Raw genomic sequence first — 27,209 nt, 5'->3', positions numbered from 1 at the left:
TTAATTTTTCTTGTAGTACAGCAGCAGCTGGAACTTCGTAAATACCTTCTTTTAAAGATACAGAGTTGTTTTATTTCATGCAACCTTCTGTGTGTTGTAGCTATTGCCAACCAGGAGATGCATGGGGGTTATCAACTAAATGGGGGGGGTTACGCTGAGGAGGAATACCTTAGAAAAGTGAATTGGTCTAGAAATCCTGATATGTGTGAGAGACTTGCAGATTTTAGATACATATGTGCATATGTAGTCTTTTAAAACTCCTACTTGCCATTCAAAGTCATCTTCTCACGTCAACAGCCTGGAGAAATTATCTCTAAAATGCTGGAGAAAAACATCAACTTCTAATACAAAAAAACCCCAACAAACCACAAACCCAAGAAGTGTCATATTATAGACCTTACGTTTAAACTGCTTTGTCATTTTTGTGGTTTGAAATGGAAAATTGGGGTTTGGCTCTGCAGTGTGCTCCAGTGGCCTGTTGAAGAAAAGAGTAAGGAAGGAGAAATATTTAAAAGATTTTAAAGGTTGGTGTTTGGCAGGTAAGGGTTGCAGGTCATTCTCAGTGAGAGCTCTGCTCGAGCATTGCTGCATGAACACTATAAATACTTCGTGGTTGGCGCTTTTTACCATAAAAGCGTTGACGGTTTTGTTAGGCAGCACAGAACATCTAGCCACAAACAAGAGAATTAAAGAACAAGGTGTCAGCACTTGAACTTGCATTTAACTGCTAGAAACAAAATATTCAGTATTATTGCTTGGCTGTGCAGAACAGTATCTTGAAGGAGTCACATAAATGCGATTTTATCCTGCAACAATTCAAATTGCAGGTCATACTTTTTGGCTTTGGTAATACTGTTTAGGTGCTTATTCAGGTATCATGGTCCCTGCTGCATAGAGGTGGCTTTTAGGGCTCCGTATGGAAACAAAAATTGGGAGATGCATGTCGAAGTGGTATAGTTTTAGCAGCCCCATACAGGTTGATAGGTTCTATCAGGCGGTGAGCTGCGGATTTTAAAAAAAAATATTTCCCAGGGCAAAAGCAATAATGAGAAGGGATTTAGCAAGGCTTTAACTTAAGTAGTCTAGACGCATTTTACGTTCTGGCCATAATTCAATATATTTCTATTTAAAAGCAATATAACAGCACAAGAACAGTACTGGGAGCTTGGTTGCAAGTTGAATGAAAACAAGCAAAAAAGATGGTTATCATCTAGCTCTTTACGTTTCAAGATGCAGAAAGGGATTTGTAACTAAAAAGAATTACTTAAAAAGCCAGTGAATGCCCTGGTCAAATAAAAAGAGACAATAATACTACAAAATTTCAATGTGCTATTTTTTTCCCTCTGTCTTTTTTTACTATTGGAATAAAGATATTTGTGAAAAAAAATTTTGATCATAATGTATAGAATATTGGGAAAAGTAGCCTTCAAATCTAAAAATAAATTACAGATTATGTTTAACACCACCTCTTTGTGGAAGCATACTCTGGGCTTTTCTAACAGAAGCTGTAGGTAAAGCACGTGAATGCACATCTGACACACATGCATTGCATCCTCGCTGTTACAACGTTTGTGTTGCATCCATCTGACTCTGGTCCTGGCCTTGTGTTTATGTCGTTTGATGATAAATGGACTTTTTCTGTGCTGTCATCTTCAGTGCAGTCCCTGTGCATTAGGGCTTGGGCTTTTTGGGCATCGTATGGACTCTGCACTCCTCTTGTCTTTTACCAGCACCTATATATGCAAAGATTTGAATTCACAAATACTCTCTTCAGTTGTATAAGTTCAGACGAGTGTTTTATTTCCCTGGGTGCTATATTGCTGACTAATGCTTTCAGTTTCCACCTTGCTTATACAGTTACAAGTCATTCATGCTTTATGAATATATTTGATTCTTGAACTCCAAAATTCACAATAAACAAGGGAATACAAGCCTTCCAGCAGTCTCTTGTCTGATATTGACCTATTTCTTGTACCTAGCATAAATGAGCATGACTAAATCTTGCTCCCAGTCTCTTCAGTGCCCCACAACGGAATATAACATTAATATGTGTCCACAATGTCACAGCCCATATTGAGATTTGAGCAGTCAGTTTGCTTTTCCTCTGATACATTCATGGTATAGCTTTCTAAAAAAATTAAACTTACATTTCAAGTAGATGGGAAAGCATTTAAAAACTCTTGTCTATTAATACATTTCTCTTCCTATATAGCAAAGACCAAATGATATATTTATTTTGCCCTCTAAAGCTGAGTGCTGGAGGCTCATTTGAGAAGGGCAGGGCTGGGGACCTTAAATATGTAAGCAAAGGCACGTATTTCCACTGGTGCTTTCACTGCAGAAACTGTTATTCTATAGGCGAACACAGCTATTACTTTAGAGAAGAATACCACTGTTATTCTATAGGGGAACGACGTTCAGTTAGGATTACCTATATAACAGCATTCTATTGCCAAATGAGAACAAATCACTGTGTGTTTTCCTAGATGCAGGGGCTTGGAAAATAACCTTGTTTCAGGAAAGACATTAAAATATTGCTGCTGTAATCTGTGGCTAATCCAGACTGCATTAATATTCAGTCCACAATGAAGAGACCAGGAGCCTTCAGGATCAGGCGAGGAGAAACGTGAAGTATTTAGCCTTGAAACTGTTATTTTTCAATTTTTTTTTTCCTGCCGTCCACAATAAGCGTCTCTTTGTGCAGGAGGGTTGTAGGAGGCAGGAGGAATGGAGCTGCTCATTTCTCTGCCTTCTCTAAACTGTTGAATCACCAGCACCAGGTCCAGAGGGATGCTCAGCCCCTACAGAGGAACGTATTGAATTTTGTTTCCTTCAAAATGTTGAGCCCTGGCCAGTAAAAGCTTTGGTCTCCCCGAGAATTTTAGGAATGCTGTTACGGAGTTTTGTCCGTTGAGCTGCTCAGCAGCTTTGAATCAATGAGTCAGTAAAGGGAAATAATACGAACAGAAGATAATTTGTTTTAGGGAAGTAGCTGTAACTCTGTGTTTTCTGAGGCTGAACTATTATATTATGCCCTGGCTGCAGAAGGACATGGTGTTCTGTTCAAGTATATGTAGATTAGGCATGCATAAATTGAATTAATAGCACTTTTTTTATAGCCCAATAGTTCTGCTAAAGAAACATGGTAAGTAAACCGGACAAAAATGTATTAAGTTGTCTCAAGTTAAACACCAGGCATTTCTTTAGCTACTTCTTGGCCCTTCACCAGCGTGCCTTTGCCATCTAGTCAGCCTGAAGTTTTAACCAGACATGATCCAAGGAGCTTTCTCATTTACATCAGCAATAAAGAAAAATGCATGAAAGAGGGATATTACGGGTTATGATTTCTGTAGGTGTTTGGGTTATAAAATATAATATGGTCTGGCGTGTTAATCCAGAAAAAAGCTTGTTAAAACAAAAAGAGGACTCTCACCGTTCCCCACTCCTATATTTGAAATGTTTTCTCCTGAATTTTCTTTGTTACAGAATAAAAAAAAATATTCCTGGACAAGGGTTTTCCCAAAGAAATCTTAATAAACAGACCTTATTTCTCTGTGAGTTATTACTTAAGATATAAGCACAGGGAACTGAACCAGAAAATACTTTTGTTTTTTGCTTAAATTCTTTATTAAATTATATGGAAAGATGATTAAAATAGGGCTTCTGTTCGGTCTGTTCACGTTCATATTGCTGCTGCTGGCGCATTTGTTCTCAAGTGAGCAATGTTAATTGTGTATATAGAAAATGTATCTTTATTGCCTTAAGATGAAGTCTTAGATTATGGGCGGCCCTTATGCAGGGAAGAGCTTGTAATGTAATTAATATAATTTAAACCAACTATCTAAATATATGGTGATGCACTAGCTTTTATTGAATATCAACATACTCTGCGTATAATCTTCTTGATGTGTCTCTGCTTGCTGAAATAGCTGAAGAAGGACAGATATGTCCTTTGGGAATGCTAAATAGCCTGTCTTTCAATGACAAAATGCTTGGTTTTGGGGAGAGGATGCCTGGATTTCCATTGCCAGGGGCTTTGGGGTCTTCAGTGGTCACCTGAAGATGTGGGCATCTTCCATGCCTGCTGGAGGGTGGGGTAGAGGGGAGGGATGCTGGATGCAGGGAGGATCTTGGGGGGGGGGAGGGGGGCGCGGGGAATAAGCAGAAAACACAATGTGAGCAACCTGAGATGATGTGAAACCTCTGCAGGGGAATGTTCCTCAGTTGTGTGTCTGAAATCATCTCTCAAGGATAATCTGCTTGCTCAGCAGGTTTCAGATATCCCAGAACTTGTTTGAGTCAACTAAGGTGAATTCATATGCAACAGCTTGAGTTTAAACAAATTCTTGTATTCAAATAGGGGGAGAAAGATCACATCGTTATTCTCTTAGTAAACTTTCTTTGGTTCTTAAATCATTAAATCTTAACTAGATTGCTAAATAATCTGCCTGGGAAGGTAAAAGTAGATGTGACAGTATGCATCACATGGGTACTGAAGATGTCGAATGTCTTTCCACCAAGTTTTTGTTTAATTTGACCTTTATTTTTTGCTTTTAGTTGCAAAGTTAAATCTGAAAGGTCATTTGAAAACCTTCAGATTATAGATGTAAAGCCCTTTTAATCCTTTCTAATAAATAGCTGAGTAGGGAATAAATCTATTGGGAGCTTGGAGCTGAGCTCTGATATTAAGCCTCAACACAGATGTCTATACACAAAAAACACTTAGAAATTACCTTGCGTATAATAACCTTAAATAAGTTTGGCTTAGAAGAAAAGGTGAATGATTATGAAACTGGTTTAATAAATGAAACCTTAATTGGAACTGGCAACTTGACGGATTCAGTCACTGTGGGCCAGATTATTATAGAAGTGATTTAGGCACAATTGAAAATACCCATTTTCAGGGAAGCTGAGCTGTAGTTCTTACAGGTTTCCAATAGCTCTTCTGTCCAGAGATTTCTTTTAAATGGCAGTAAATGATTTTCTATTACGTGCCTTGGTAAGGCAGGGTTTTAATAAAAGCTTTGCATAATAATGACTTAAAAGCATTTTGATTTTGGAAGAACAACAGCAGCATATTGAAAACGACAGTGTCTGAAATGCTGAAAATGCGCTGTTATGCGGGTGCTATATTTGACATTGTCTAACATCTGGGTAGCCTTCAAAGCATTTTCCCCCCTAATTCCATGTATAATTAAAAAGCAGCTTTCTCTAGCTTATTAAAATTTAGTCTTGTTCAAGCAGCGTACTTTTATGTTTATTTAAATGAATAAAGCACAGACTTAATATAGACTATAACTTCAAATATTAAATCTTTCTTGTATGGCTAATGCCTTATTTTTAAGCAGTGTTTATCTGCCCTTCCTGAAAACCAAACTGGAAATGGATATGGTCCCCAGAAGCTCATTGTATTATTTTGTAGACAATTCAACTAACTTTCACCATATGCTTTTTAGTAATTATACAATGACAGCAAAATTCCCAAAGTTAATTTTAGTGACATGCATATAAATAAGGTGAGGCGGTGGCTTTTCAGACTTAATGATGGCATCTCTCTTTTTTCACAGGCTTTTGGAAATGCAAAAACAGCACATAACAACAACTCGAGTCGCTTTGGGAAATTTATTCAAGTGAATTACCAGGAGACTGGCACTGTGCGAGGGTAAGTGGGGGTCAGGTTGGAGATGCTGTACATACTCTTACTTGCACAACTGACTAAATAGGCTGTTGTAGAGGGTACATGGAAAATAAGGTTAATTCTTTTGGGCCTGTATGTTTCCCAAAATGGAGAAGGAGGGGAAGAAAATATATATTTTTTTAGCATATTTAAATCCATTTGTATGAAAATGTTGGCATGTCTGAGCTGCACGTTGAAGTGAGACTACACCTGAGCTGGCTTTAAGCCAGCTGAGCTCTCCTTAATAATGATGTCAACTTTGTAATTAAACTGAAATGGAACTTTTCCTCTTAAGATGGCAGTTAAGGCAGAAAAGGGGAATGTTTTGGCGAGGACGGGGGGGGGGGGCTGGAGCACACAGCAGGACATAGAGGCTGGGTGACCTGGCTGTGCTCGGTCTTGGGAAGAGAAAGCCAAGGGGGGAAGTTTGATCTCCAGCTGCCTGAATGGTGTTAGAGAGGGGATGCAGCCGAACTTCTCATCACTGTCTCATTCCCCATATGCTGCTGCTGCCCCCCTAGCATGGAGTCTCTCTTTAACCCACCCCTTGACCAGTTAGGGCCTCTTTTTTTTCTCCCGGGCCATTGCAAGGAGATGTTGTCTCCACCGTGGTTCTGCACAGTTTATTTCAACATCTCTTCTGCTACCCAAAGCTCGTGGGGCTGCAACTCAAACTTTCCTTCTCCCAGGGCGGGCTGCGGCAGAAGTGCTGCATGGTTGGAAGCCTATGGGTGAAACCTGCTGGGTGGGCTTATCGAAGCCTGGGTTTCTCTCTGGCTAGCTCTGGATGAGCAGGGCTTTGTTAACTCTGCTTTTTGTGCAGGTTAATTAACTCAGTTGGAAAAAGGAAGAGTAGAAGTGGTATTCCAGGGGTTATATAATTTCTGCAGCTAGCTAAGAGATGTCTTGCTGGGACTTTGTTGTTATTTTAGAGAACTGCTTTTAATTTTTTTTTTCCTTTCCTATTTTCCACCAGAACAGTATCACACAAATAGCTTCCATTAATTTTTCAAATGAGCTTGGGTACTCTGTGTACCTTCCCGCTGTTTTTTCATCCTGTGTCAAATCTGATGTTCTTTTTCTTTGATTCTGGTGAACAGCTTTCTTAAAAGGATAAGCCTCATTTTTTATTTTTTTTAATGCCTACTGAAATACAGGGTAACAAGAATCCAACAAATACCTTAATATATTATCTTGGCATGCTATGTCAGCTTGATGGAAGTGGCCTCTATTTATACTTGGCAGATAGATGCAAGTAACATTGTATACTCAGGTCCATAAAATAAGAGATATTTTCTCTTTAAAAAAAATAACTTCCTTGGTCTTTGGTTGCATGGTGCGATGTGACTGTGCTTTGCGATGAGCTTTGCCGTGTTGCCTCTATGAAAATAAAGACACCTAAAAAACCCTGTGAGCTGTTCCTGGCATACGAGACCACAGGTTTTTTTCCATAGTCTTACAGAGAAGATCACAAGTATTTTTATTTTTTTAAAAACTTTGCATAGATTTGAAGCACAGCCAGAGTCAGTTATCCTGTATTCTGCATATTATTTGCTTTGTTAATATAACTGTAATTTGCAGCCCTAAATCAGAATTTTGCTGTGGTTGGAGGCTGAAAATAGCAGTTGGATATTTGCTTACAAACCCTGTGAATATAATGACCCAAAACTTGAAGCAGATTTAAACTTAAGAGGTGCAACAGCGAAGAGATTTAGTAGCAGCTAACCCCGCCCCATGAAATGAAGTCTTTGAAGATGTCTTTAAAATTGATGGAGCATGAGCAATGGCTACGGTTAAGTGTGTTCCCATAAGGCTGTATGAATTTATTATGTCCTGTTGAGTGATAAGCGAGTTCTGGAGGAAGGTCTTTGCAACCTGCTCAGTCCTATATGATGATCAAAAGCCTCAACATCTGACATGCTCCATAAAATTGCAGAAGAGCTAGATCGGAGACATTTTAATTAAAAACAACAGTGCACTGGGGTGATGGTAAATCTGCGCGGTGGCATGAGGCTGTATCTCAAGCACCATGAGCTGGTGCTTTCAAACAGTCTCTGCCTGGGTGTTTTGCATGTTGGTATTTGTATATGAAATTCAGTCTCGGATTTCAGATGATGTTACCTAGGATGCTAAGTACAGGCTCTGCAGCATGAATAAATGAGTATTTTGCACAAAATCATACTCCTAGAACTCCTTTTCTTTACTCTTAAAGGTAGATTTGTCATAATTGACAACAGTAAATAAAAAGAAAACATTGGGAGACATCTACTTTTTTTTATACTTAAATTGGTGGGGTTTTTCACTGTCCTGTTGCAAGAAGGGATGTATGTTCTTCTTGGGACATGTATTTATTATCACCTTTGCACTAAGCAGGGTGTGTTTTACCAAAATATCATTTTAGCTATATCTACCAAAAAAAAAAAAAAATTGCCCTGATTTAAATATTGGTTTGGACCAGGTGACCTCTGGAACCTTTTCAACCTGAATTACTACGTGAGTGATTTTTTTTTTTTAATGTGTGTGTGTGTGTGTGGGGGTGTCTGTGATAAGAGCAGACATCACAGGGGAAGGGTTGAAATGCCAGGGGCGGTGGATGTGATCCAGGTTGTCGTACAGCAGCACGTACCCCTGCTCCCAGGGCTGGAGCTCTGATCTGGGACACTCTGGTACCTTTTTTCTCTTCTGTTCACTGAACCTGCAGAGAATTTATGGCATAGCTTGGAAAGGAAAAATTGGTTTCAGGTTAGAAAGGGCATACAAAAAAGCCTGTTGGCAAGGAGTATCCATAAACTCTAGTCAGCTTCCTTGCACAGGGAATAAACAAGAATAAACCTTTTTGGTGCACATGGCACAGAGGAATAGTACTGCTTGGCTGGCTGGCTGGCTTTACTCCTCCTGTCCAGCAAGATCACCCCAGTGGGGGTTGGATGTGCCATTTCCAGTAGCTCTCCTAAGAGCTGCTATAAACATTGTCACAAAACCTCTGCAGCATGTCCAAATGATTTATTTTTCTATATTTTTTAGTGAAAGGAGGGGGGGCATTACTGAGATGCAAGTAATGAATAGGTCTGTCTGGAGACTGTGGTGGAGAAGCGAGTGTAGAGGCACCTCCTTGTCTCTCCATGCCCAAGGTTCATTGAGTTTCCCGATTCACGCGTGGCTGCTAATGTCGGTGCCACGTCACTGGGTGCCTGTAGCTGGAAGAGCACAGCTCTGTCATCAGAACTGCCAATTATAACTCCAGTTTCTAAATCCCTGTCATTACTCGTTGGTATTGTTTAGAAGAAAAAATCCTGTCAAAGCTTGTTTTAGCTCTGCAAGCTTGAAAAAAGTATTTAGTATATAAATTAAGCGTGTTTATTATGGAGGCTCTTAGGATAATGTGTAAACTCCAATAAGTAGCTTTTGCAATTGTTTATTTTTTGACCATAGCCACAAGTTAACAACCTGAGGTTTTGTTGAGCAGTGGCTCTTCTGTAAGAGGGAACGGTGATTTGGGGACCGCAGCTAAATCTAATCTTGCAAACTTTTGCACCCAAATGCAGTTCTTGCGTGCACAAATCTTGGTCTGCAAGCAATTTTATTTTGCTGGCTTTGGATTAAATAGGTATCTGAGATTCTTCGTTGCTGTCAAAATTTCCCTCTGTGCTCCCTGCCCATAGGCTAACGCATCTGAGATCATGTTTTTCATATCCAAGTTAGTGTTGGCTTTGTATCAAACCAAAAAAACCTCAAAAGCCAAACATAATATTGGGTTTGTTCTGCCTAGGAAGAAATTTATATAACTAAGTGAAACAAGGCTGAAACTTTTTTGGGGTGTACTAAGACTGAAAACTCCTGGTAAAGCCGTGTTCATTTAAGTTGAATGTTGGGTCAATGAATAACGCTTTTATTTTTACCTTCCAGAGCTTATGTTGAAAAGTACCTCCTGGAGAAATCAAGACTAGTCTATCAGGAGCACAACGAACGGTAGGTGCCTGTATTTTGCTTGCAAGGTTTGTTTTGACCTCTATATGTGCTGATAGCATGGCACAGATAGCTTACAACCCTGTATGCGCTGGCGTGGGCGGATCAGGATTTTCATGCTCCTAACTCTCTGCTTCAAAGATAAACGTTGCATTTTATGTTCTGCTGTTTAGGGAGGAATGTGTGACCCAGGATAAATAAACTCCAGTATTTTATTGATGGTCCTTGACTTATATTTTCCATTGTCTTTATGATTCATGTCATATGGATCATTATGTACCATTTGCTTTCTTACGCAACTTGTGAGCTATTTAATATCTAATTGGGGGGGGGGAAGATAGTATTTTACTTTTGTCTTACAGGTCTTAACACACTGAAGCCATCAGAAGGGTCCCTAGAAAAAGCTAAATTTATATAGACAGCAAATGTAAGCAAATTGTTCATCCCTAATTGCAGCATACGGTTTGTTACATATTCCTCTCTCAGGAATTATTACTCTGATTTTAAATAAATTTGCTGCTTCTAGTTGTCTTTCAACTCTTGGCACTTCTGTCTGCTTCCTTTGAGACACATGTGCGAGACATTTTCTTGAATGCTCATGGGCTGATTCCGAAGCTAAATAGCATATAAGCCTTGACAAATATACTCTTGGGTGTTGCAAAATGATTAAACTCTGTTCCTCTTGGAAAACATCCAGCATAAAAGCAGTTTTAACTTTAGAAATACTGCTATGCTCTTAGCATTAGTCTTAGAGTTGTCTTGAAGCAAAAGAGGAGTTTCACTTAAGGTTGTTTTAGTGCTAGTAGTATTCAAGTATTTTTAATATTTGTGTAGCTGTAAAAATTGAAGGTTTTCCCTTTCTGTCTTACAGAACTGCAACATCATTACCTTTTTAACAGTAATATGGTATTAATAATTTCTGCATTGCAAGTAAATATGTTGTTTTGATTCTAATAAATATGTAGGCATTGCACATGTTTCTGAGAGTAAACGTGTTGGTGTCAGCTAGGAATTCTTTTAAGTGTGTTCTGGAGCACTGGATGTCCTTGAATGGAAAAGGGGGAACTCATTCCCCATTACTTAATTTAATCTTCTACATCCCTGCAAAGTGGGTATGGGCCATTTCTAAACAGTGCTCATGTCTGAGTTTTTGGAAGCTGGAAAGTCAGGTTGTGATGTGTACGTGTGCTTCTCTGCTTAATGCTGCTGTTTATTTTGAAGTCTAAGATCATTTTTTTTTTTTTTGTCACCAGGAACTACCATGTATTTTATTACCTCCTGGCAGGAGCAAGCGAGGAAGAGAGATCAGCATTTCATCTGAAGCAGCCTGAGGAATATCATTACCTCAACCAGGTAGGAATACTATAGAGAAATACAATACATGGTCTTGCCTTTTCAACTGCTGATATTTAATGCTGATAAAGAAAATGCGTGGAGTAGTAAAAAAGGGTTGTCTTGATGCTCTATAGGCAGCCTTCTTTCATTGGAAATCGTTCTGCATTGGCAATCTTAATAACTGATAGTATGAGGGGGGAGTAAATCAGTGTTTTCCATTTTTTGTCCTGGGATATGTTAAATATATTGTTTTGATTGTTGAAGGGAGACACAGTATGTAATATATCTGTTACTTGTGTGAATGTCATTTGCTCATTAACATCTGTCTGCTGAGTAGGAGAAAAGGGCAAAATGTGTGATACTAGTAGCTCTTAAGGCTATAATGTCTTGCATGAGGTAGTCCTAATTCTGTAGCTTCATGGCTGGCTTTTAGCATGATCCTTTAATTTTAACAAGATAATAAATTTAATATAAATAGCAACACAGCAACCACTGACATGTGAATTAAAAATGAGTGAGGCATTAACGATGGCCAAATAACCTCATACTTTGGAAAATCTGATTTACTTCAGGCATTTAAGGATGCAGTTGTTCGCTGATGTTTGTGAATAGAGACTTTACTGGTTTTTTCTCAAAAAGAAAAAAAAATATGTGGAAGAAGTAGTTAGGTTATATGTTGATTGTAACTAATTGCAATTTTCTTGGAGCTGAAACACAATTAGCAATAAAGAGTGATTTATTGCATAAGATGGAGAGAAACTTGTATGCACAGTGCAACCCAAATAGCCTTTAATCTTTCTAGAAATATAATTTAACTCCAGAATAAGTCTCAATTACCCGGAGCTGTTTAAAGATTTTTAAAGTGGGCTATCAAAGCCAAATCTATTGTAATATTAACAACTCCCACCCATTCTTAGCAGGATCAGGACATTTGCATGAGTGAGGAACATACTAAGAGCTGAAGGTTTTCTGCATCTCAGGCGTTAGATGGAGAATGTGGTGTGATCTTGACAACCATCTGCACCACTGTTTTGCAGCGGGAAAGTGTCAAGATCGTTTCAATTTAATGTTTTGTCAGATTCACAGATTTTGTTGGGCAATCGGTAGTTTTATGTTAGTTGAAAACATTGCTTTTAATTATAGTCCTTTTTTTTATAGCAGTTTAAGGGTGTTAATATTTAAAGTAAAATTATACATCCAATGGCACGTAGTGTGTAGAGCCAGTAGCAATGTGGCAATTGAAGTTGAAACATTTATTTTAGTCTAAGCTAGGATGTGGTGGGCAAGTAGGCTGGAGAAGGATGCTGATGTATGTCCAGTGGATCAGAGGAGCAGACTCTGGACTTGTCTGAGCACAGTGTGTGGACAACTTTTAGGGGTTTTATTATAATATTTTTTAAACTGTTAATAATTAGGGTCAGTGTTAAAGAGACCATTTAACAGTGACATCTATGGGAAAATGGCTCCTTTAGATGTGGTCAGGGCTTCGGTTCTTATTGAGACTTTTTAGCAGTGCAGTAACAGCTTTCTCATGCTTTATAAGCAAAGGCAAAAAAGGAATTAAGGAGAAAAAAGGAAAAACAGATGGGGGGGAATGGGAAAAGAAACTTTGGAAACATGAAAGGGAAAAACTATAAAATGACTCCGGAGTGTTTACAGCAGCTTCTTAAATGTATCCTAGAGAAATGCCTGCCTTTTTAAAAGGGAAGAGAACAAGCTCAGAAATTGAAGTGTTTAATTAAAAATTAAATGGTAAAACTGAAAAGCTATAAAATATTGAACCAGGCCCCTTAAGTCAAGAACTGACTCAGTCCTTGAGTTGGGCATTATTTTCTTTCTCCCAGGTTCCTCAGCTCACACTGTTATGCAAAACAAACCTGCATTTTGCATTGCAGATGAGAAATAATCTATTCAGGTGTTTCACTAAAATGTGCTGTTACTTTGTTGATCTCTAAATGCAGGGAGCAGGTTAAAAAAAAAAGTTTTAAAAAAGTAAGTTTACTTTAACTATCCCCTGAGTTTGGATGACTTCTCCATATCCCATACCAAAGGCAGGTATACCTACCATCGCATACCCTGCAACTGCTAAATGTTTTCTGTGTTGGCTATTCGCATTTCTCCATTTTGAAATTAGTGATTTGCAGGATTAGATCATATTTTAAGTTCATCGGGAGCTCTGGTGCCATGTGTCTCTCCCTCTTGGGACTGGTCACTGACATGTGCTTTGAATTCCCTCAACTTCATCTCTGATTGTAAAAAGATAAAAAGCTTTCAAGTGGTGTTGTAATCGGTCAGAGAATTGCACTTATATGTGTCTAGAGCAGAGGTGGAGAGTAGAAACAAAAAATCTGCTCTTCAGTGTGATTTTTTTCATCAATAGCTCTTCAGCTCTAGGTAAACCAAAGGTTTCTCCAACCATGGAGAAAAAGAAAGGATCTTAAAATCCATTAAGCTTATTACATGAGAGGTCCTCACTGTCTTGAAAACACTGTAAGCAGGAGTCAGAGCACCGTGATGCATTATAAATCTTACCTTAAAAACATAAAAGTAAGGAATGACTGTGCAGAATAACAATTATTTTATTTGGAAAGTTGATGTTGCTGCCCTGGTTAAAGAGCAGGTAGTGGGAGTTATTTTTGGTCTGAACACTACTTAACCCAGTCTGCCTTGCTTTCAGATGACAAAGAAACCCCTCAGACAGAGCTGGGATGATTATTGCTATGACTCTGAGCTGGTCAGTATGAGTACCTGCGTCTTACGTGTTGCTGGTGCAGGGCTGCTGCTCACTTGAATTTGTTAGGTGCATCAAGACCTGAGCAGAAAACAAAGTCAAATTAAATTTAGCCTATTAATTACCCTCTTCTTTCCTCTGCCCTGCAGTGGTGTTGCTTGTGTATTATTAGCTCATGACAATGCTGATGTTTTTTTGCTTGCCCTTTTTTGGTTCCTTCCATCTGGAAAGCTGCTTCAGCAGCTGGATATGGTCATCTACTTAGAGCAGACTAAGGGTCTTTTTGTTCCTTCGTGGTATGATACATGATGATGTATGGAAATTGTGTTAGGGCAGCAAGGTAAAAATTTAAATTTCTTTCAATAAAATAGCAAATCCGTCTCTTGAAACCCTAGGAGATGCATCAGTTCATGATGGTTGTAGCAGTGTATCTGCTCTCCAGCTTCCGGGGAGGGGGGGGGAAGACAAACCCAAAACCATCCCCCCCTGCCCAACCATATATGAGAAAATCAAACCTTGATATTCAGAATGTGAAAATAATTCTTTCTCCTAAAACAGTTCTGCTGACATGATGAACCTTTCCAAATGGGTCGACCCAAAAAAGGGAATGGCAAAGCTTCTCCCCCTTCCCCGGCTCCTCGTGCGTGACCGAGTCGGAGGCAGTGGCTTCAGCTGGCAGCATGCTGTGGGTGTCTCTGTGTCCTGTGATGGTCTCTGTTGGTTTTGTCTTGCACGGGGAAGCATGTTTCAGATCAGCTGCATGTTGTTCCTGCTAATCTTGCCGTGTGCTTCATGATTGCCAAACTCTAGCTGATGCGTCTGGCAGAGTAAGAGGTAACATGTGAAGGAGCTGGGTTTTCCTTGGTCTAGTAAGCATCTTAACAGCAAGGTTTCACTGCAAAATCCTTAGGAGGGAAGGAGGGAGAGGGAATCTTAGGCCCTCCAGGGTTTAAAACTTGAATATTGCATTGGCAACCTTAATGCATCAGCATCCTTAGAGGCCCTACAAGAGCAGAGAGTGAAGAACAGATGCTTTTCTGTATACCTTAATGCATTTTACTAAGCTGCAAAGACCTTAATTGCTTGGAATAGGTTAGGGCAATTTACTGGAGGAATCAAAATTAAAACAAACCTCAAATCTGATACCTTCTCCTGAAGGGGCCAATGAAGCCCTGCCAGCTCAGGAGTTGCCACATGTCCTTATTTTGCACAGCAAAGCTAAATGCCATTACAATTTGGCTGTTTATCTGTTACTTTATTTTGCTCAGCATCATTTTCTGTGATATTCGTGGCAAATCAAATCTTTGCTTCAGTTGATGAGTCACTCTTAAGCATACCCTGGACCTCTCCCCATAACCATGGACTCAGCCTGCTGCAGATGTTTGGTTTATAAAGAAACTCTGTTTATTTTATCCTCTTCAAACTTCCTGTGGAAACCTGTGGATTGCTTTGATGTGATGATAGTAAGCAGGGGACCCACTTCTGCTGGGAAACTAATTCCCCTGGCAGGATATTAATGATGACTTTGGTCTGTGGGCATGGACTTTGTAATGCTTGTCTGCTCTAATATCAAGGAAACTCCTTTTTTTTTTTTTTTAATTACTATCCATTTATCATCCATTAGGAAACAGTACAGAGCTGAAACACTACAGAGAGCATCCACTTTTAAGTAGATAATTTGTGAAAGGCCTTTCCATGCAGATTAATGAGTTGGCAATTGTTATGCAAATCGTTAATTAAATTGCCTTTGGCATAGATTGTGCTACTTCTGAGCTGTCTATGGTATTTTGCCATCGCCTCGTGACTTAATTTTGGATGAATGATGCCATGAAATGAAATTGTCTCTTGGAATGTGGAGCACCAGTAAAAGCAGCACTTGATATACTTGAAAAAAAATTTAAAAAGACGTATTTGCAGAACTTGTGGCTATATTATTGTTCTGCAGACTCCAGGTCTCACTGTAGTCAGAGTGGAAACTTCTCCAGGTTCTCCTCAGCCATATGTGTAGTGGCCAGGAAGCCAGTTTGCCAAGATTTGAGTTCAGGAGGGACAACCTCTCCTGACATTTTGTAATGTAAATAATTGCATTGCTGATGCCTGCTGATCTGACTTGATACAGTGCAGATGCCTTGGTTGCGCTCCTTTGGATAATATATACAGCCAAATACCTTATACACATCTTAAAAAGGGTAATTTTCAATCATCTATTAATATTTCTAACACATCTAATAACACTTTTCTAACGAGTATTTGCTCAGAACGCACAGGGGTGTTAGTTTCTCCTTAAATTTAAAACCCTGTGTTTATTGATGCATAGTTTTAAATGGGTCTTACTGTTCAACATCTCTAAAGTCACTTTGTCTTTAAGTATTAAGTTGTTGTCCCTGAGAACCCTTGATAAGTTCAACAGGACAAGAAATTAATTTTTTTTTATCTAGCTTCTAGTCAAGGGGATAAGGCACTTGTGTGGGAGTAGTCTTCTGTGTTGGAATAGTTATCTTAAGTAAGAATTTCCCCCTATAATCAGTAGCCATCACTGTAATGGTGCTACAGAGTGGGATGAATCACTGGTACAGTTGTGAGGCTTTAAATGCGGATAGGTGCTATAAGATGCAAAGCTGATACTATAAAATAGCTTCATTCTCTCTAGTCTTTATTTATGATTTATTTTATGTACTGTGAGTATGAGTGTCTTTTCAAGTTAACAGTCATCCTGTGACTACTTGGTACTTGTTTAATGATGTTCACTGTAGTATTCATGTAACCCTGCATAGTGCAGACTTTCAGAATTATTTGGGCAAAAGTTTGAGTGCACATCCTCATGTGATAAATATGATTTACAGACAGATAACAAAAAAAAATAATCAAAGTTTTACTTGACTACAGTCTTTCTGGTATTTAAGAAGAAAAATTCTGCCTTGCTGCTGGAGCTAATCTTGGTCTTTTATTGAATATGTGTTTCTTGCTGTATCTGCTGTGGTGCTGTGAATCCCCCTGTCCCTGGGCTGGGTGTTGGGGGTAATTAGCCACAGTTATTCCCTGTGAAGTCAGTACGGCCTCCTGGATATCTCGTTTCCTGGTGCTAGATTGGGAATGTTCTGGTTGCTGATAAAAGGTGTGGAGATCACTAAATGATATTTATGATTTGTTGGCTCTGCCATCTGAACCTGTTCTGATCTTAATTTCTTTCAATGCTTAATCTTTCTGCTTGAACCCCGCAGGACTGCTTTTCCGTGGAAGGAGAGGACTTGAAGCATGACTTTGAGCGGTTACAACTAGCAATGGAGATGGTGGGGTTTCTTCCCAAGACTCGCAGACAGTGAGTTTGTTTTCCATATCAGTAGCTTGAGGATGGTATTAGTTGATATAACCTCCATAATCAGTGAGGTTGTTTACTGCGCTTCAGCTAATGTAACTGTTGTGCTCCACATAACGAATCGGGCTGGTCAGAAGGAGTAATTGGTGAGGCACTAGCACAGGCTGCCCGGAGAGGCTGTGGGTGCCCCATCCCTGGCAGTGCCCAAGGCCAGGCTGGACGGGGCTGGGGGCAGCCTGGGCTGGGGGGGTGTCCCTCCCCCTGGCACGGGTGGGACTGGGTCATCATTACGGTCCCCGCCAACCCAAACCGTTCTGTGAACAATAACACTTGACCGTTCATACAATGAAGGAGTAAACAAAATCTAAAGATATACACAAAAAATGTCCTTCATTACTGTAGCTAACGATTCTCTTTATGCAAATGGAGCGTTGGCAGGAAATTGGCACCTTGGAGTATTTTTCAGCCATTCATGAATAGTCCTGCCTTACTCCGCATGTCATGAATCCAGATCCTGTTTTAATCAGAAATCCTCATTATTAGTCAACATACTAAATTTTTTGCATGCGCTTGCCAGTTCTGTAGACTTGTTTCCAACTGGCCTTTGTTCACAAATTCACTGAAAGGTGCTGGCTGGAAAATGGGACTTCTTAGTTGGGTTGCAATACTGCCTGACACTGACTGCAAAGAATTACTGCTTCATATGAGGGCTGTCTTCAACCAAAACCACAAAGCAATTCCTCCCTGTTAATTGTTGGCTTGAAAGTCTTAAGTAGGTTTGAATGAATTTGACAAATAAGTTACTAAGGTTAGTAACAGGCCTAGAAAAATATGTATTAAAAAAATGACCTCAAAGTGAGTATGGTTTTGATGGCATAAGTATCGCTGAAAAACACATCAGCAACTGGACACAATGAGAAATCTTGTGCTTTTTCAAGTCAGAATGTTCAAACAATAATTTAATGAATGTGGTTCCTTTCTGTCTGAAATCCTGGATGTTTATGTGGGAACAGAGAATTACTGCTTTGTACTAATGGCACTCGAAACCCTGTTCATCAACTTGGGTAAATGATGTTTAAGATGCTAACAGAGCTTTTTTTTCTTTCTCCCCCCCCCCAACTCAGTGGATTATCTCCTGTTCTTTTAAACACCGGTTTTCTTGCTTTTTAACATGTTTCTGAGCCAGCATTTAGAAACCCTTAACTGTCAGATGTCCTGAAATTTTCACCCAGCAATGTCTATTTTACATAAGCTCATCCCTTATTCCTAGCTTGCAATAAACCAGTTATGAAATTAAGACTGCTTTTTCTCTATCTGTTCCACACATGTGGATAAACCCAAGTATACATACTTCTAGTGTAATTATGTTTAGATGTCACTGTGCTTCCTTACCTTTCAGGAATCAGGTTTCAGCAACAAGGGTTTTCTGAAGACACTTTAGGGTACAATAGGGGAGTTTCAATTGACAGAGTAAAGCAATCAATAAGTGTCAGGACTGAACAGAGGTGGATATCATCAATTCATGCTTTTAATATACTGTGCAATAACTGTTCTTGGCACACAAGTTCATGTATTTCTCATAGTGAATTGTGCTTGTCAAAAAATACATTGGATTCTTTGCTATACGAGCAAATTTGTTCTGCTCTACGTTGTACAACTGTAACACAAAGAAGTAACCACTTCCAGCTGATTATAAAAAGGAAGGACATTTTAAGTATTACTATACTTTTATAAGTGATTGTTCATAGCAAAACATGGGTTTTCACCTTTGTGGAAATAGTTACAGAAGAGAAATTTGTATAATTGCATCCCTGTAGTTCACGATAAGGAATCAGTATCCCTGTTTTAGAGATAAGAAAGGACTGGCTTGGAGAGGTGGAGGTGTGTTGTCCAGACAAGCTGGTGGCATGGTGAAGAATCTAATTTGATATTACTTATTTTTAGCTCCCCAGAAAATGTGGAAATAGGGACAAACAGAGTTTATAGCTGAAGTCAGCTGTGACTAGATAGTCTCAAAGAGCTATTTTTTTGGAGGAGAGACCAAATACCAAAAAATAGAAAAAAGAAAAATCGGCTGGATAAATTTGCTTGAAGGGTAACATCTTTTCTCTGTCTCAGTATGCTTATATATTATAAAAACCATTTATGCTTTGTTATACAGGCTGCCTACCTGGGACTAGATCTGAGAAGGTGACAAATGCATGTGCCAGGGGACTAAGAAGGATCACCTGCATGTCTGAGTCCAGTCTCCCCCTTAATTTGGGCAATTGCATGACAGATATTTAATCTGAGTATCTAGGTTACTCGAGGATTTCTTTTTTTCTTATAATATAGGGTGCCACTTCATGACCATGGGTTTGATGTGTTAAATGATTTTCAAGAAAGCTGTACCAATGCAAGTTTAGTACTCGATTAAGTGAAAATATTTTTTTACATGAGGCAAACTAGATGCTTCATTTGAACATCATTTTTGAGGAAATATTTGAAGATTTGAGACACAAACTGCTTCGGATTGAAAACGGGAATGAGTCAAGCATGAAGACAGCGCTTGGATGTTTGGGGATGTGGTTTGCTTTTTCATTAGCTTTAAGAAAAAACAACCAAGTAAAAAGGAATTCTGTCTATTTTCTTTAGAATTTTCTCTCTCTTATCGGCGATACTACACCTGGGTAACATCCGTTACAAAAAGAAGACTTATCGGGATGACTCCATCGATATTTGTAACCCTGAAATACTACCTATTGTGTCGGACTTGCTGGAGGTAAGCCTTCGCTTTCTGTCCTGTAACGTTCACACCAAGTGAGCCACCTCTATTTTATATTTATTTATAGAATTTTATATATATTTATAGAATTTATTTTCTGTTTCACTGGAAAGTTCTCGTGTTAACATTCACAAGGGCTGTTCATGTTTGCCAGTGAAAAGTAATGAAGATTTTTTTAAAGAGGTTTTTCATGTGGGGTTTTTCCCCCTACTTCAGGTTTGACAGAAAATACTGTTTCTGTAGTTAAAATTTGAAAGAATGCAGACCAGTTCTAGGTGGAAAGCAGACATTCCATTCAATGCAGTAGTTTCTTCAATTGCCAACTCCCTCACCAGATTTCCCTGATGTTCTTGAAATCTGTTGCAATACTAGTGTAAGAAACTAGAGCAGTTCTAAGACCATCAGCCCACACTTCTGGTCCAGGTGGTGGCTGAAGAAGGTGCTGAGCTCACTCACTGTGTTTTGCTGTTCTGCTGTTACGCTGCCAGCATCCACAAACGTTGTATTAGAGATGCTGGAGACTGCATCTCATCCCTTTAGTACATATTCATGGATCTATTATCCATACGTTTATTTAGTTCTTTTGTAAACCTTTGGATGCTCTGTTTAAGACCCTTTACCAAAAGCACTTTGTGAGTCACTGCTGTGCCAGTATCATTTGGAAAGGCTTTCCAGGTCTCAGCCTGGATGGCCCAGGTCTGTATCCTGTGTATTTCTGTGAATCTGTGCAGAAGAACTAAGTAAATTCTTAGGAGAGCTGCTCTGTTAGCCCAAGCGAGTTAGGAAGCTGTGGCATTACTTCTTCATGAGAAGAGTCTTCACTTCAGTGAGCGAACTTGTCCTGCACTTGCCTTGCGTGTTCAGAAGTGGAGCTCAACACCTCTTGATGTGGATATAGGTGGCCAGGACTCTCCTTGCCATCTCACTTGTCTTGAGATGTTCGAAACCACTAGCAACTCCAAAGAATACAGAGATGCTATACTTGTAGTTGGTTAAAACAGCTATTATCTTTATTCCTTTGTACTTGCTGGACAGCATGGAAGGTTAATTTTTGCTAATTTTTTGATAGCATCAGAAGGTAACTTTGTACACACGATGCTCTTCCCATTCCTTCTCTTAAATGACAGTTGCGCTCTCTCACTACCTAAAGAACTTGGGCATTGGCTCTCACAGATTTTCATAGCATTTCTTTAATGCTTTGAATTCAGGGAGGGAAAAGCTTCTGTAAAATATGGGTGTAAGCAGCTGGATACTCTTTGCATCTTGGCCTTGGGGACTGCAGAAATAAACAGAAGGAAAATAAGAGTTTGGAGGAGAATATTGTTGATGTTACCCTGTTAAAAATGGCCGTAACAAGACTGCCAAGTCATTTAAGAAGTAATTGTTTTTTAAAAAAGCTTTGAATAAGAGAGTGACTTGGAGATCTGGAAAAGTTCCAGGCTTTGGGTCTTTGCCCTGGCTTTCTTCTGCAAACAAACCCTTCTGCAACATCTGCATGCTGTAAGGTATCGGGTTATTTTTTGCACGTGTACATGTGAAATGATGCATCAGTTCAGCCGTATAGATCCAATGGTGCCTTAGTGCCATGGTCTGGTACAGCACAGAGCATGGACACCATGCTCACTTGCAGACAGTGTCAACAATATGTCAAAAAATCCCAACCCCAAACATATGTAGAGAAGAGGCTTGATCTCTTTGTCTGAAACACTTGGTTTCTTTTTCTTTGCAGACCTGAATAGATCTTGTAATGCTTATTCAGATCTGATCAAAAGGGAGGACTAAAGGGTTCACAGATGAAACACCGTTTCAAAGAGCATCTAATGCACTTTATTAGTTAGCTACTTAGAACTCTTAACAGGATACAGTTTCGCTTTTCACACCGTTGTTGCTAAAAATATGAATTGGCTTGAAAAAGTTATTAATCCCCTCTCTAGATCCAGACATTACTTGCTAAGAATGAAAAATCATCTCAGAATAAAAGTAATATCAGTTGACAAATAGTTGAACTTCTTTTTATACAGCCACTAAGTGTTTGACAGTCTTGAGCATAGCAAATTGATGGAAAAAAACAGCTCTGCTCTCATCTGATTCTTACTTTACGTTTTGTTTTCCTTAAATGACTTGCTGGATTTATTCACTCAAAGATTTGACATGGAAAATAGAAGAAAAAAAATCCATCTGGACTTGGTGGGAAGGCTCTGAGAAGCAGGAGCTGAATTGGCCATCTCTGAGACCAGCGAAGAAGAGGGGATGCGAAGGTCCCCCTTCACGGCACCGATGGGCGGTAGCCTTCATGGGGAGGACAGAAAACAACAGCCTGGCTGAAATGAAAAATTTATGGAAAGCTGAGGTGTTTTCCCCCTCTCAGGGAAAGTCTGGCCCAAATTATCCTGAGCTAGCTGGTTTACCTTGGAGCCTCTGAGCCTTTAAGGACATCTGGGGGAATTTCCCTGCTGCAGCAGCTCATGCAACAACACTGAACAACTATTCTTCCTCTGTATAGCGATATTTGCATCCCTATAAATGAAGCTAATATGCAAATTTTTTGAAGGCATGTGGGAGATGAGGATCTGTGATGGATTTGATTTTTCTTAGATATCAACAACCCCATCCAATATGTTTTCGGTTTATTAAAACATTTAGACCAGCTTTTGTTGAAAAAGTAAGCTGCAATATAGGATTTTGGCCAGATTCTGCAGATCATAGTTTCATTTACATTAAGACCCTGATTCCATTTTTTTTTTTTCCAAGAATAGACATAGTGTGTGGATTATGTGAGGCTTTTGGCAGGTCTTTCATGGCCTTTGTTTAAACTTTGCTGAAATGCCGTGCCATAGTGTGATGGCGAGGCTGCCTGATGGATTGAGCAGATGTGGAGTCCTGTGCACGTGCTGCAAATGTCATGGGTCCTCTGCAGGAATTGTAGAGGGTTGTGTAAAACTGGGGAAAATACTTGTGTTTCTGGGAAAAAGTGGAAAGGTTCCATTTGTGGACTTATTAACAAAATCAGTCTATTAGAAGTGATCTAGGGTCAGTTGACCTTGAGAGACTTTTTTTTTCCCCCATTAGAAAAACAGGAACGTTTTAATCGTGTATATTTAGTAATACTATAAATTATTCCCATGGATGGATTGTTAAAGAAGGCAAATTCTGTCTTTGCTCAGTGGAGCACTTTTACGTTCAGTTTTTAGGCTTAGGTAGCCAGCCTCAATGCAAATGAAGGTAAATCTAAGTTACCAAGTGTCCTAAATTAGTTTTTCCAGATCTCTTTTTGCATCGATGATGTCAGCTTTTGGAGCTAATGTCTATCTCTGTGGGAGATTTATGCGTTCAAGTTCTTTTTCTACTAAAAAATTGTCTTTAGCTTACCAGAGGGATCCTGCAGACATTGCACTTCTTGTGGTAAACATCTTGGAAAGTAATTGGGGAGCAGACGGAAGGTGAAAATTACAAGGCAGGCAGTGCTTGAATCCAGCCTCCCCTTTTGGATCCATTTTCCAGATAAAGTTTTGGGGATCATAGAATGGTAGAACGGGTTGGAAGGGACCTCTGAAGTTTATCTAGCCCAGCCCCCCGCAATGAGCAGGAACATTTCATCGAATGCAAAGGTTTGAGCCAGAACTCAAGTCAGATAACTTTCTGGTTGTTTGAAAGAAAGTCTGAAGAAAAGGTTCAGATCATTTTTGAGAAGAACTGATAGAAGTCTGAATTTATTTTCTGTTAGTCCACACCAGGCAGCTTTTGAATGAGCACTCAGCACTGTAATTCTTTTCTCAAATATGTGAGGAGAGACAAAAAGCGATGTTTTCTTGCTCTCAATTTGGAAATGGTTCGTTTTTCTTCAGCTGCTATAACATAATGCCCCAGCATTACTGGAGAAGCAGTCTCCGCCTGCCTTGGCTGGAGCCCAGCCCTTGTGGCAGCCTGCTGGCTGGCTGCTCCCCACCGCACACCGCTGACTTTTATGGCCATGGCAGTGTTGCTGGTCATTCTTCACTGGGTTTTAGAGCTCTAGTCATACAGCCCTCTCAGGGTTGGTTCAACTTGAATGTGGCAGTGAAGTCTTAAATCTGTATTTTGTCCCTGTAATCAAGATATAAACTCCTACAGGCCGTGTAGCTTTTTTTATAAGGGAAAGCAGGACTTGCCCTTTAGCACCAAAAAGCAAAAACCCATGAAATGTAAGTTAGAAGTGTAACTCCCAGGGCACACAAAAAAAAAAAGTCATGTTCTCCTCTTTGCTAATCTGTTAGGATTCTTTTTGTGTCTATTTGAACATCCTATGCTTCTTCCTCCAGTAAGCATAATGCACTCAGAGTGGGGAAGTTGCAAGAGTCTCCATGCACCAGGTGTCCTTAGACATTGACATGCGCCAAGTTTATCTTTAGAAAGCTCCTATGGCTCCTCATTGGCATCAGGAGTCAGCCACCTTCAAGCTGTGTCCTTAAATGAAGATTAGGATAATTTGGCTGTACCTGTGGTGTTGGCTCTCAGAGGTGATGAAGCAATCAAGATCAAGCTCTGCTGGGTGGTAAATTGCAGGCAGAGACCCAGGGAGATGCAGGGATTACCTTCCCATCCTTGCCAAGTGTGTTTTTGTATGAGAAGCTGATTTGATGTGAGCCCTCCAGGTCAGCTCACAGCAGGTCTGGAGATGAAGGATGTACATCTGCAGGTCTTGTCCATCAAGAGTGCAGAGGGAGAAGGAAACCAGGGTAAAAGTTAGATGGGGATGGTGAAGGACAGCACGGGTAGTTGTTTAAAATGCCCATGTTTGCTGACACATCTGAGACTTGGAAGCATTTATATTGTTTAGGAACGTTACATTGGGCTGTTTTGATTAGTAACCATCTGATACCCCTCTGCCTTGTTGCCTTTGATAATTAAAAAAAGCCAGCTTGCAGGCTGAGGATTTGCAGCATCCCTGTAGGGGGAAAAGGATGGTGTAAAACCTGCAAGCTGTGCAGCTGAGGGAGGGAAGTTGATGGTCCCGCAGTTGCAAGCTGCTGGAAAAGTGTCCATATTTTGCCTGCAGAACTGAAATAAAAAAACCCCAGACTGTTTTGCTGAATGTAGAGGAACAGAAACCAAATGTGAAAACTTGCAGTGGATTTTCACATGAACCAGAAAAATTCCTCTCGAGCTTGAAAGGTAAATGCAGATCATGGGAACTGGGGGCTCTAGAGTATTGCTGAGGACTAAAACGAACCTCAGGGTGTTGATGTTTGATTTCCAGTGACGTAGAACTTGCTAGTAGGTGAAGGTCATACACGAGTGACTATGTGTGTTCTACTTTCCACACCATGGCAACAAGTTCTTATTAGTGAGGGTTGCAGTAAAAAGTCAATTATATAAAAAGCACTGGAGCTTATCAGGGAGACTCCCATGATGATGTTTTTGGTACAAAGTAGTTTTTTGTACAGAACAGCATCATTATTGTGATGGTTTGTGAGATTTCATAAGTTCCACTGTGGTGTTTGCATTGCTCTTCATACTAATTACTGGATTAAACCAATGAGTCAAAGTACATAAACCACTAAGTTTCCAATCATCTGCATCAAACCGGAAACTGTTTCCCTCTAACTTAACGTCCAAGTGTATTGTTGTCTATTCTGCTAGAGAGGGCATGCTTCTGAATTTCTCCAGGGAACATCAAAATAAGAGGGACCTGAAACTGGTTGGAAAAGAGGCTTTCTCCCATCAGTTTGTGGCATGTACTGCTTAATTTGTTGGCACCGGTAACCTATTTGCTGAAGCACCTGTGTTTACACAAATGATTTTTTTTTTTCCCCTGCTAATTGCTTTCTGTTGTGGCTGATCAGAGATTGTGGCGTTCCTGCCCCCTGGGAGCTGGTGTCTTTAGGGAGTGGGTATCAGGTGTGAATAGCAGAGTAAATATCAGATGCTTTTCCAAAGGTTTCTTCCTCCTCCTAATTCCTCCCCACCCTGAAAAAAACCCTGCTCTCAGATATCTCTTAAAGGGATTACACTGTTTTGCTAATTTGTTGAGTAATTTTTAATGATGTCATCTCGACAACACTAGAAAGTTGACTTCTTTTGCCAATGAAAAGTGTGGGAGGGAGAAGCTGCACCAGGAACAAAGGAAACCAATGGGAAATTGCTAGAAATGTGATGACTGAATGGGGAAAATCAGATTCCCTTGAATAATACCGTGGTGTCTGATTTCTGATGCTGAATTTACGTGCTGAGTTGTCTCCTCCCAATGGCTAGCTTGTTCTTATGCATTGAACATTAACTCTGCAAGGGCTGGCAAAAATGTTTTAATTTTTTAAATTTATCAAATTTATCTATTTTAAATTTGTGACAATGTTTACACAATACAAATATAAAAATATATTTTAAAAATTTATTCTTGGAATAATCATTAACATCAAGATTTTTGTTCTAGGTGAAAGAAGAGATGCTGTTTGAGGCCCTGGTTACCAGAAAGACGGTGACAGTAGGAGAGAAGTTGATCTTGCCATACAAACTGGCTGAGGTCTGTACATGATGCCTATTATTAAAAGGGCAATGCTGGGGGTGGTTTTCAATGCTTTGAGGTGTACATTCAGCTCCACTAGAGTTTCTTACCAGTTTTTATTTATTTACCTAAAAATAACATATGAGAAGGTAATGAGTATGCATCTAGGAAGTGATCGACTTTACCTTCTGCACCATTCCTGGAGAGCAGGTTTTGCGCTTTATTCTGTGATAGTCTTTAACTGTTTTAAATGTTGTTTAAATTTGAACTGGTTGTGTGAATGTTCTCCAAAGCAGAACTGTGCATTGCTGAGTGTATATGGTACAAGTAGTAGTCTTCATATGTTCCTTAACTGTAGTATTGATTCATCCCACAGCAGAGCGGTGGCTTAAGACCAACAACATTTTTGGTGGGGTTCTACGTGTCTATGTTAGCCATGGATCTTGTGTGGGAGTAGCTTCTTAGGAGATTCCCATTAGCTTTTCTTCAGACATCTCACAACCTGGGTCCTTGCAGGAAGCTTTGGAGCAGTTACAGCCCCATCAGCCTCCCTCAGACCTGAGTGTAGTCTGCACCACTGCTAACCACGGGGCTGGCACTGCATGAAATGTTTTAACTTCTCTATTATGGTCTGTCTCAGGGTTACAATGTCAGCAAACATGTTTTTTTGTAAATATGTAGTTTCCGGGAATCTTGAGTTACATTCTGTGGCTGGTAAACAGGAACACCTCTTTTTTCTTCTAATATTCTCCAAAGTCTGTAAGCTCTGCTCTGCTGCAGTACTTGTTTTGGCTGTTTCTGCATCTAGTGTTCTCGTATCCCTCTGCCAGTTTACGAATGTTAGGCACCACATTGCACCACACTCGGTCCCTGGGTTCCCCCTTGTCGTGTGGTTGTATGAGAATCTGCACCATCTTGAGCAACGTCTCCGAGAGCAGT

The 27,209-nt window shown here is 39.7% G+C and overlaps 1 protein-coding gene across 10 annotated transcripts in view; it reads left to right on the top strand.

The window, feature by feature from the left end:
• MYO9A (myosin IXA) overlaps positions 1 to 27,209 on the top strand; it is a 183,430-nt gene that overhangs the window by 59,134 nt on the left and 97,087 nt on the right. For 9 of the 10 annotated variants that reach the window (XM_040601411.1, XM_040601417.1, XM_040601413.1 and 6 more), the window contains exons 3-9: positions 5,568 to 5,662; positions 9,584 to 9,646; positions 10,897 to 10,996; positions 13,656 to 13,712; positions 16,931 to 17,028; positions 19,660 to 19,786; positions 26,199 to 26,288. In XM_040601411.1, the coding sequence (XP_040457345.1) occupies positions 5,568 to 5,662; positions 9,584 to 9,646; positions 10,897 to 10,996; positions 13,656 to 13,712; positions 16,931 to 17,028; positions 19,660 to 19,786; positions 26,199 to 26,288 (630 nt within the window). The remainder of the gene's footprint in view (positions 1 to 5,567; positions 5,663 to 9,583; positions 9,647 to 10,896; positions 10,997 to 13,655; positions 13,713 to 16,930; positions 17,029 to 19,659; positions 19,787 to 26,198; positions 26,289 to 27,209) is intronic. The other variant, XM_040601416.1, reaches the window with a different exon arrangement.

The sequence above is a fragment of the Falco naumanni genome, chromosome 7, assembly GCF_017639655.2.
Source record: "Falco naumanni isolate bFalNau1 chromosome 7, bFalNau1.pat, whole genome shotgun sequence".
NCBI lineage: Eukaryota > Metazoa > Chordata > Aves > Falconiformes > Falconidae > Falco > Falco naumanni.
This window is presented reverse-complemented; position numbering and strand designations above follow the sequence as displayed.